Source organism: Alexandromys fortis, unplaced genomic scaffold (genome assembly GCF_014885135.2).
Source record: "Alexandromys fortis isolate MF-2015 unplaced genomic scaffold, M_Fortis_MF-2015_v1.1 scaffold_554, whole genome shotgun sequence".
In the NCBI taxonomy this organism is placed as follows: Eukaryota; Metazoa; Chordata; class Mammalia; order Rodentia; family Cricetidae; genus Alexandromys; species Alexandromys fortis.
The window spans coordinates 28,900-41,010 of record NW_026068436.1 but is presented as its reverse complement, the minus strand read 5'-3'; the positions used below and the strand labels follow the sequence as shown (position 1 = coordinate 41,010).

The window sequence follows — 12,111 nt, the reverse complement described above, 5'->3', positions numbered from 1 at the left end:
ACGTATTGTATATAACCCAGAGATAGATACCAGGTCATCAGACTTGGCAGCAATGAACTATAAGTTTACTAAATGAGACAATTTTCTGGTGTATAATATTGGTCCTGAGAAAGTATTATAAATAAATGTCTACTCCTCAAAATGAACAAATTTTACTGTTGTAATATTTTTTCACATTGAATTTGAGCACCAATGTAATGGCTCATTGGGAAAGCACTGTTGTGAGCAAGACTAAAGACCTTACCTCAATTCCTGTAGAACATCAAGCTATGGAATTACATATACAGATGTTTGCTGATTTTCATAAATTATTACATCCATATCAGATAAATGAAAATACTTCGTTGAATACACACATGAGGTGTTTAAAGTTTCTTATATTTTTAATCAGTTATTTTAACATTTACATTGTTAAATTCTCTTGAAATCACAGTACATTGGATATACATCATCTATCCTTGGATTTGTACTCAAGAGTAAGACAAATAAGCATCATGAGTTCAAATGTATCCCTGAATCATTACTGACATCCAAGGTAAGATGAATATCAAACAAAAAATTTCAATGAAATTTGTGAAAAGATGAAAATCAAAACCGGAAACACAATCCACCACCGTTATGTGAAAAGTGTGATCAAACGTGGCCTGATATTTCAATAACCAATGGGCAAATTACATGATAGGGGCTCCATTATATATATTACAGAAGAAAAATACCTATCACATGGTACAGGCACAACAGAATATGAACAAAAGTCATAGAAGGAATACAAAGTCTACAAAATAAACTTCACTAAATGAATTTGCCACACATATATCACACTCTACTGACTACCTCAAATGTTTAAAAATAGAAACCACAATGCAATTATCTCCTCCATCAGTCTTGACTAAACATGGTTTATAATTTACTTCCTGCAAGGCTATGATGAAAATAATTTATGTTGAACCTGAAGAAATCTGTGATGTTTAAAGGCATTAACATTGGGGGCTGGACAGATGGCTCAGTGGTTAAGAGCATTGCCTGCTCTTCTAAAGGTCCTGAGTTCAATTCCCAGCAACCACATAGTGGCTCACAACCATCTGTAATGAGGTCTGGTGCCCTCTTCTGGCCTGCAGACATACACACAGACAGAATATTGTATACATAATAAATAAATAATTTTAAAAAAGGCATTAACATTTCTTTTCATGAATAGGAATTACAATTTTAGTCTTAAAATTGATCTAAATAGAATTTAACACATTTAAAACACTAGAGTAATGGTTACTTGACTAACTGAATTTATTCACAGAGTTTCAATGCAGTATGATGTTTTTATGTTTTTGAAGCCTACATTCATTAAATTCATACTTTCTCTCCTGAATGGTTGATTGTGACAAAGGATTTACCACATAGATTTCAATCATGGTTGTTCTCACATACAGGAGATTATGCATTTAATGATGAATAAAATATAAAAGGGCTTTATCACACTGATTACATTCATAATGATTCTTACTCTTTTAAGCCTTTAAACATTACTGTGATCTGCAAAGGCTGAATATGTCAATGGGGTTTCTCTCTTTTATATGTTCTTTTATGCCTTTAGAGATCACTGTGTTGTTCAAAGCCCTTACCACACTGATTACAATCAAAGAGTTTCTATCTATGATGAGATCTTTTATGCCTTTTAAGATTACTGTGAGCTACAAATTTCATATCACACTGATTACATTCATAGGGTTTCTCTCCAGTATCTGTTCTTTTATGACTTTGAAGTTGATCGTGTGCTACAAAGGCCTTCTCACACTGAATAAATTCAGAGTTTCTATCTATGGTGAGAATTTTTATGCCTTTGAAGATGACTGTTCTCTGCAAAGGCCTTACCACACTGACTACATTCATATGGTTTTTCTCCAGTGTGTGTTCTTTGATGACTTTGAAGATTACTGTGTTGTACAAAGGCCTTACCACACTGATTGCATTCATAGGGTTTCTCACCAGTATGTTTTCTTTTATGCCTTTGAAGATGACTGTTCTCTGCAAAGGCCTTACCACACTGATTACATTCATAGGGTTTCTCTCCAGTATGGGTTCTTTTATGGCTTTTAAGATGATTGTATTGAGCAAAGGTCTTACCACACTGAGTACATTCATAAGGTTTCTCTCCAGTATGTGTTCTTTTATGGTTTTGAAGATTACTCTGATTTGCAAAGGCCTTACCACACTGATTACATTCAAAAGGTTTCTCTCCAGTATGTGTTCTTTTATGCAATTGAAGATGATGATGACGTGCAAAGGCCTTACGACACTGAGTACATTCATAGGGCTTTTCACCAGTATGTGTTCTTTGATGGTGTTGAAGAGTTCCCTGAAATGCAAAGGCCTTACCACATTGATTACATTCATATGGTTTCTCTCCAAGATGTGTTCTTTGATGGTTTTTAAGATTACTCTTAGCTGCAAAGGCCTTACCACACTGATTACATTCATATGGTTTCTCTCCAGTATGTGTTCTTTTATGGTTTTGAAGATTACTCTGATTTGCAAAGGCCTTACCACACTGATTACATTCATATGGTTTCTCTCCTGTGTGTGTTCTCTTATGGGATTGAAGATGACTGTGAGCTGCAAAGGCCTTGCCACACTGGTTACATTCATAGGGTTTCTCTCCAGTATGTGTTCTTCCATGGTATTCAAGAGCACTGTACCGTACAAAGGCCTTACCACACTGATTGCATTCATAGGGTTTCTCTCCAGTATGTGTTCTTCCATGGTATCGAAGACCACTGTAACATGCAAAGGCCTTACCACACTGAGTACATTCATAAGGTTTCTCTCTAGTATGTGTTCTTTTATGGGTTTGAAGAGTACTGTGATCTGCAAAGGCCTTACCACACTGATTACTTGCATAGGGTTTCTCTCCAGTATGTGTTCTTTCATTCCATTTAAGGTGACTGACATGTGTCAAGGGTTCACCTTGTTGAATATCTACTGAAAGTTTTTCTCCAGCTTGAATTCTTTCAATCCTGCAAGGATAATTCGCACATATAAAAGCTTTACCACATTCAATACACTGTTGTGCCTAGACATTTGTATGAATTAATTTTATAATATAGTCCTACTATAAAAAAGAATCAGATACTAAGTTTTTATAACTGTGTCCAAACTTATGTTTTGCTCTCTAATTAGACACTTGTTTGCAACTTGGAAGATACCTCCAATGGCAAATTCCTTTCTTTTATGGCTTACCATTTTACCTTCCCTGAAACGTTTTTCTATAGGAAGAGAAATGGATAAACTCAGAGCTTTAACATTCATGAATTCTCCTATACTGTGAATCACATGGCATATACTATGTCAACTAGCAAACCCAGAACTATTTGTACTGTTGTAGAACTCATACAGCTTTTTTGCAGTGTGAGTTTGTTCATGTATTAACAATGATGGTAGAAAAACAATTAATGGTATACTTGAATCAAATTCAACAAGTATACTCAACATGTTGCTACTAGTTATCAGATTATTCTTAGAGAGTGGGATGCTACATCTCTCTATATCCCTATGCTCATACACTTGAATCAAGAAGAATGTGTGGTATACATAGTAAAGAAGAATAACAAGAGATTTCCACACTGAATTCTTAGGTTTTGACTTGCTGTTCCTCACAGACTGGTGGTATAGATATTAGGGTTTCTGCAGTACAACTGCCACATGACTCAACTCTAACTGCTTCTATCACTAAACTTATCACAGTCACAAGAGGTGTATGAGTAATACAAGATTTACTATGGGCTATTGTTTTGTTTTACAAAGTTTTGCAGATATACTTATCATCTTCAATGTGTATACCTTTTGTATTATGAGTAGCAAGAAAGAAATGTATTTGCAGATCTACAACAAAGCTCTCATGGTGCTATGCCTCAAAAGGTGATTTTTTTGTAGCCATTGCTTTCTTAAAAGAAGGTCATTCAAGTGATAATTACATATGACTTATGGATTTGTGAGAATTTGATAACTGTCAGCACACTTAAAACTGTGCTTATTTACAGTGTTGCTTTAGACTAAAACTTTCAGGACACAGAAAAATTTCATCAGAGGCACATTGTTATAAGCTCTCACAAGAAAATTACCTTTCATGTCTTCTAGAAGATGGACAATGTTCTTCAGTATTATGGTCTTCCCAAATGCATCCTAAAATATAATACCAGAAAATGTATATTATATTATTGAAAATTGTGCAATGTTTAAGCTGTTATCTTAGGGGACCCTTAGAACCATGACTGCTTTATCCAACTAATTCTTATTGTTTTTAAATAAATTACTGAAGAACATTATTAACCAAGAAAAAGTTGTCCCCTTAGTTTGAAACATAAAGGAAATTCATTTCTACCTATAGTTGCGAGGTTCCTGTAGGTCTCCAGCATCACATCTTTGTAGAGATTCTTCTGGGAAGGACCCAGCAAATTCCACTCTTCTCGAGTAAAGTTGATATGCACATCATCATAGGTCACTGCTCTCTAAAATATTTCATTCATGTTCATAATGGAAAGCAGAAAGGTGACAACATTGTAAATCAATACATCTTTGCCAGTATAGTCATAAAATTTTGGTGTTCCTCACTATTATTACATGACACAGATAATCACTTTAGAAGGAAATTGATTAGAAGTCACCTCTGTCATTTCTTTACTCTTTGAATGGGATATCACCTTACAAAAGAACTTCCTATTAATATAGAGAACCAAGGAAACAGATAAACAGGACATAGTACACTGAGAAAATTATATGAAGAAATACTAATTACAAAAAAGAAAAATACAGTGGGCAAAGTGGGTGTATTGACGCATGCCTTTAAGCACAGCACTCAGAAAGCATAGTTGTGTATATTTTGTCTCTGAGTTGAATGCCAGCCAAGTCTATGGAATCATTTTTAGGACCGGTGGAAATACACAGTAAGACCCTAACTCTATTGCAAAAATCGGAAACAAACAAATAAGATAGAAAGAATTCAGAGATATTTACTGAAGTTCCTACAAAGAATTATGCATTCATTCCAGATCTGTATTCATATTCCAGACAGTTAAAATTTCCTATTTTCAACTGCAATACCAAAAATATTTTATGAAAAGCTACTTCATGTTTAAAATAATTACAAATTGACAGGTGAAAACATTAGCTATATCAATGTTGGGCATAACAAATTAACACAGATCTGGAAACATGGCTGAGTACTTCTGAGCTCTTCCTGGTCTTGAAAAGAGGTGGGCACAATTACCAGTACTTACATGGGGATCACAACTACTTATTATTCCAAGGTCAGGATTTCTGAGAACCTTTGATCACTCCGATGACAGAGTGCCCATATGGTGCATATCCATGCAGACACATAAAATAGTCAAATTGAGTAAAAAAATAACAGCAAGCACAACCAGCAGAAAGAAGTTCATGCACCTGCAACTCAATGACTCAGAATGCTCAGGCAGTATTAATGTCATGAATACATGGAATCCTGGGAATCAGAATGATACCCTCTGCCGAATTTAAAATTCACGATATGTACGAAGCTGAGCACAGCAGCATATGATTGACATGTAAAAAGCCTACATTCCAGGGTCATCATCCAACAACATAAAAACAAATAAAGCCATGAATGAAGCCCCCCTCCCTTTAATTTCATAATTTGGAGCTACACAGCAAAGGTTACTCAGACAAGCAAACAAAACAATTAAAACTGCAGGCTACCAAACTCCTTAGCACTGAACAGCAACTATTTTATATGATTCACAGATCAAGCCTATTATGATAATAAAAACATTTCAGTATGAGTGGGAAGCTGACTGATTAATTCCAACAACAACACAGTAGACATAAAAGTCAGTAAATTAGTTAAAGATATTGAGACTCATCACATACAGTGAGGCATTTCATCTAGAAAGGCCTTTCCTACTAAAGGGTCATAGGAAATTGAAAGAAAGGCCACCAAGGAGAGAAACTTGTTCACATACATGATCTTTTCTGGGAGGTTGTTCATTCAATGAACTGCACAGACTGGACCAAGAGAATGACCCAGGAGAGCAGACCAAAAGAGCAGGCCAAGACAGAGGGCAAAGACAGACCTCTGAGGTGTTGCTCTCTGAAACACAGACTAGGCCAAGAAAAGTTCTCAAAAACAAAATCAGCTACTTTATATATTGGACCAAGAGGCGAAGACACTGCTGGCACCCATTGAAGGATGAGATGGATGGGTGCCAATATCAGAATTCAGCCAACAACATAGAAAACAACATGGTAACACCAGAACCCAGTGGTCATACAACAGAAAGATTTGATCATCCTAACCCAGAAGAAGCAACAGTAAATGATTTTCAGTGTAACTTTGTGAGGATGATGAGGAAATGAAAATTCCCTTAAAGATATTGAGGAAATCACAAACAAAAATTGGAAGACATCAATAAATCTCTCAAAGAAACAAAGAAAATATAATCAAAGAGGTGAAGCAAAAAACTTAAAAGACTTAAAGACTGGGGCTGGGCAGTGGTAGTGTGTATGCCTTTATTCCCAGCACTTGGGAGGGAGAGGGAGGCGGATCTCTGTGAGTTTGAGTCCAGCCTGGTCTACAAGGCCCAGTTCCAGGACAGGCTCCAAAGCTACAGAGAAACCTTGTCCAAAAAAAAAAAAAAAAAAGACTTGAAGACTGAAATAGAGGCAATAAAGAAAACACAAATGATGGGAATTCTGTATATGGAAAATCTAGGTAAACAAACAGGAACTACAGCAGGAATTGTAACCAACAGAATACAAAAGATAGAAGAGAGAAAGAATCTCAGATGCTGATGATACTATAGAGGAAAGAGATTCATTGGTGAAAGAAAACAATAACTCCAACAAATACATTACACGAAACATCCTGGAAATCTAGGACACCATGAAAAAAAAATCCAAACCTAAGAATAATAGGGATAGAAGAAAGAGAAGAACACCAACTCAAAGGCACAGAAAATATAGTCACAAAAAAATATCTTAGAAGAAAACTTTTCCAACCAAAAGAAGGGTATACCTATAAATGTACAAGAAACTTTGGGAACACCAGAAAGACTGAACAAAAAAGTCCCCCTAACATATAATGATCAAAATGCAAAACATATAGAATGAAGCGAGAATATTAAGGGCTGCAAAGGACAATGGTCAATTACAATATAAAGGCAGACCAATCAGAGTAACACCCAAATTCTTCGTGGAATCTATGAAAGAAAGAAGGCCCTGGACAGATATGCTGAAGACATTAAGAGACTAAGGACTCTACTATAACAAACAAAGCTTTCAAACACCATCAATGGAAAAAACAAGGTATTCCATGAAATCCAGTCATATAGAAAGTACTAGTGGGAAACCCAAGAAAGCTAACTGTAAACACAGGCAACAGATAACTTGACATCACAAACCCAAAGAAGAGAAACACACAAACACTACTACTGAAACATAACAGGAGGTAGCAATCACTGGTCATTTACATCTCTTACTATCAATAGATCCAATTCACTTACAAATTGTCACAAGCTTAGAGAATGGATCCTAAAGCAGGATTCATCCTTTTGATTTATAGAAGAAATAACCCAAACCTCAAAGACAACATTACTTCAAGGCAGGACCTCGAGGAGTGTGTCCACCCACAGGGACTGTAAAACTGATCTAGTGGGAGCTCACCAAGGCCAGCTGGACTGGGTCTGAATGATCATGTGATTAAACCAGACTCTCTGAAGGTGGCTGACAATGAGGGCAGACTGAGAAGCCAATGATAATGACACTGGATTTTGATTCTACTGCATGTACTGGCTTTTGGCGAGCCTAGTCTGTTTGGATGCACATCTTCCAAGGATGGAGGGGGTGCTTGGACTTCCCACAGTGCAGGGCACCCTGACTTCTTTTAGGACTGGAGAGCGAGGGGGCGGAGGGGGTAGAGGAAGGGAAATGGGAGGATGGGAGGAGGTAAAAATTTTAAATAAATAAATTAATTAATTAAAAAAATAAAATAGACTTCAAAGTAAAGTCAGTCAGATTAGATGAAGGACACTTCATACTCATAAAAGGAACAATTCATTAGGATGAAGTCTCAATCCTGAACAGCTATGCCACAAATATAAGAACACCCACATATGTAAAAGAAACACTACTAAAGCTTAAAATGCACATCAAATCCCACATATTACTAGTAGGAGACTTCAACAACCTACTCTTCCCTAATGGATAGGTCAATTAGACAGAAACTTAACAGAGAAGACAACTAACACATGTCTTGACTTAAATGGACTCAACAGACATCTACAGAATATTCCACCCAAAACCAAAAGAATATACCTTTTTCTCCGAACCTCGGGGTATCTTCTCTAAAATGGACTACAAACATGGTAACAAGGCAACGCATCACACACACACACACACACACACACACACACACACACACACATTGAAATAACTCCCCGTGTTTTATCAGATCACTGTTTTAAAGATAGAATTTAACAACAACAATAATCACAAAAAGCCTAAAAACTCATGGAGAATGAAGAGTGCTCTATCAAACTACCCCTAGGTCAAGGAAGAAATAGAGATACTACTGAAAAAGTTGTTCTCCACAAAATTTGAAAGTTTAAACACATCTAAACAGGGTTAGTCAGCAAAATAAAATCAACCTAATGACAGCAGACAACTTATCCAATTGTTTTTGGCCAATTTTGATGAGACCTGATTTTGAAATTCAGGAGCCTAATTAAAAAGTGAAGGTTTTAACTAACACAGTAAGGCTATATACAATAAATACATATGTAATATTTACTGGGAAGAATTATATTGACAATGTCCAATCCCTCTGCATTTGGTAAATTTAGAGAAAATATTTTATCATCTATCCTATCTCAGTAAGCCCAAGGTGTTGTTTGTAAATTTCTTTTTATCCTAACTTGTATTACCAATCTTAAATAATGTTCCTATGTCTCTTCACATCATGTACCCTATATATTTTTGTGTTCAATTTTCAATTTGGTAACATGCATAATTACAATTATTGAGTCTTTAGCTCCATCAGAGAACCCAGAAGGAGAAAATAATACTACCTGAGTAAACAGGAATTATAAAGCAAACAACATTTAAAATAAAGAAACAACACCACCTGTATATTTAAAATAATTTTTTGCCAGGCTGTGGTGGTGCAGGCCTTTAACACAGCACTTTCTTAGCAGAGGCAGGTATATCTCATTGACTTCAAGGCCAGAATGATCTACAAAGTGAGTTCCAGGAAAGCCAGAGCAACACAGAGGAATCTGTCTTGAAAAAAAAAGGAAAATGTCTTTTTGTTTTCTCTTGAAAACATACCTAATATGATTATAATAAGTGACTATTAGGCCAATTTATTCTTTTGGTGGGGGACATTTTATTTGGATGATTTGTTTTTTTATTAGATGTCTCGTTTGTCCAGTGATTTTTAGATTCCTTAGTTCGATGTTTTCATGCTTTTGTAAAGATAAAACAAAACTTTGCCTTAAACCTAACTTTATGGAGTTTTATTTTTGGAAATTGTATTTAATCAACAGGAAAACATTTGTTAGTCTTACAAATTAGTTAAGATTGAATGGTAATGATCTCTGATGAAGTATTATCTTTTTTATTCAAGAGATCTTTTTTTGAAACTAATATTAACTGACTTTATTGGAGTGTTAATCTAATTAATTATCATTAATAAAAATCAGGAGTCAGATATGGGGGTATGAACCTGAAAGATCAGAGAAGCAGCAGAGCTAGCTCTGTAGACCAGGCTGGTCTTGAACTCACAGAGATCTGCCTGTCTCTGCCTCCTGAGTGCTGGGATTAAAGGCGTGCGCCACCATCGCCCGGCTTAAGGTACCTCTTTTAACCCAACTTTCTTCTTTGCTGCTGTGATGAAATTATCTAAACAAAAGGAACTAACTCTGGTATTGAACACGTTTATTTGGTTATTACTCCTAAGTCAAGGTCCACCACTGTGGGAGCTTAGGATAGAAACTCAAGTTAATCACTGAAGGCAAAACATGCAGAACCATTCTTTCCTAATTTTCTCTTTTGCTTTGTTACTGTCTTGTGCTCAGTTAGCTCCCTTAATCAGCCCAGGCCCACTTGCTTAGAGACACTGCCAACTCAGGGGAAGAGTCTGCTTCCAAGTCAATCATCAATCAACACAATCTCTTTCAGACAGAAATCAGACATTCTGATCTAAGCAAAAACTCAATTGATGTTGCCTCAGATGACCCTAGGCTTTGTCATGTTGACAGCTGAGGCTAATTAGCACACAGAAACAATATTATATGGAAAGGTTTTAAAGAACCAAAAATAATGTATTATTCTTGTCAATCACTTAAGCAGCATAGACCTAAACATGAGGATAACAACAAATGGAAAACATAGATATGCCAAAAAATTAAAAGAGGCATATATCTAAGATCAAGAAGAGAAAACTATTCAAAACAAAACTATTCAAAACAAAAATTGAAGGAACTGATAATAGAAGGCATATTCTAAATGCAAATAGGTGAAGGTTCATCATTTTTGGAAATTTAATGACATAATTAGATTATGGTTATAAAATCCACAACAGAGATGGCACCACTGACAAAACAGGTCTCAAAGACAGACCTTCAAATTCATATTATTCTCTTATTTTTTTATTTATTATTTATTATGTATACAATACTCTGTCTGTATGCCTGAAGGCCAGAAGAGGGCGCCAGACCTCTCCACAGATGGCTGTGAGCCACCTTGTGGCCGCTGGGAAATGAACCCAGGACCCTTGGAAGAGCAGGCAATGCTCCCAACCACTGAGCCATCTCTCCAGCCCCTCATATTATTCTCTTAAACAAGAACTACAAGATTCTAATCAAAATCAAACTCCAAGGAATCACTGGCCATCATGCATCCTGTACACTCCAGTTCTCTCCTTTACCAATAAAGAAAATGGGTGGGTGAGAAGCGCTGTTCACCAAAATTTGCAAGATTTATTTGATGCCTTTGATATTTTTGCTTTGTGGAAAATAGTTTTGATTACTAAAAGTATCTCATTCTCTTATAATAAAGAAAATGTTGTCTGTTAGGATCACGTAGATACCATTTCATTTCCTACAATTGGGGAATGCCTCTCAGTCTGCATCAGAGTGAGGAATTAAAACTTTTTAAATAAAATTTCAGGAGAAAGATTTCTAAGGAATCAGTATACATGTGAAGTAACTTGCTTTACTCCGCTTTATAAGCAAAAAAAATTTTGAAAACAAGGTTATTCCTATTTTTGAGTATGTTTGTACATGAGACAAAATGCCTTATATATGTGTACATGTGATATAAAAAAAAGAGACTGTCAGATCCCTTGGATTGAGAAAATTAGAAATTTCTTAACCTCCCAACATGAATGTACGTTTAAACTCACATCATCCACACACAAAAAATGTGTTGAACTACATGCTAAGAGACACAATACCTTTTACCAAATAAGCCAAGTCTTTCTCAGATGAATAGAAACAAGAAAATCAAAAATAAATAAAGAAGTAAAGAAATGATCTTTGGGAACATGATGCATCAAAATTTAGATGGTCTGCAAGGTAAATTTGCAGAATTAAATAGATACAATTCAATAACTTTGTCCAAGAATTTGTAAGAAGAAAGCTAACCACGAAGTTACATTCCATTGGAAACATTCAGAATGCTCACTGGGATTATGTGTTAATCATATCAACACTTAAGGAGCAAAGACTCAAACGTGAAGATAGCAACAACTGGAACACACAGATATGCCAGGAAATGGAAAGAGGCAGGCATCTAAGATAGAAAAAAATCTTTGCACAGAAACTTCCCCAAAACCCAAAACTTGAGGAACTTATGATGAAAGAAATTTTCTGAATAAAATTGGGGAAGGTTGATAATTTTCTCGACTATGAATAATATAATTAGATTACAGTTATAGATTACAGAAAAAATAATATACAGATTCACATAATTTGCTTTTTGTATTTTCCACAAAGATCCTTCAATCAAAAATGTGCCCAATTGGGGGAGGGGGAGGGAAATGGGAGGTGATGGCAGGGAAGAGACAGAAATCTTTAATAAATAAAT

General features: G+C 35.6%; 1 protein-coding gene across 1 annotated transcript in view; it reads right to left on the bottom strand.

The window, feature by feature from the left end:
• Positions 1 to 2,062: 2,062 nt before the first annotated feature.
• LOC126495696 (zinc finger protein 120-like) overlaps positions 2,063 to 12,111 on the bottom strand; it is a gene marked incomplete at its 3' end in the record, with an annotated part of 16,780 nt that continues 6,731 nt past the window's right edge. The window contains exons 2-4 of the mRNA XM_050133296.1: positions 4,376 to 4,502; positions 4,116 to 4,176; positions 2,063 to 2,834 (exon numbers count right to left, since the gene is read on the bottom strand). Coding sequence (XP_049989253.1) covers positions 2,063 to 2,834; positions 4,116 to 4,176; positions 4,376 to 4,502 — 960 coding nt within the window. The remainder of the gene's footprint in view (positions 2,835 to 4,115; positions 4,177 to 4,375; positions 4,503 to 12,111) is intronic.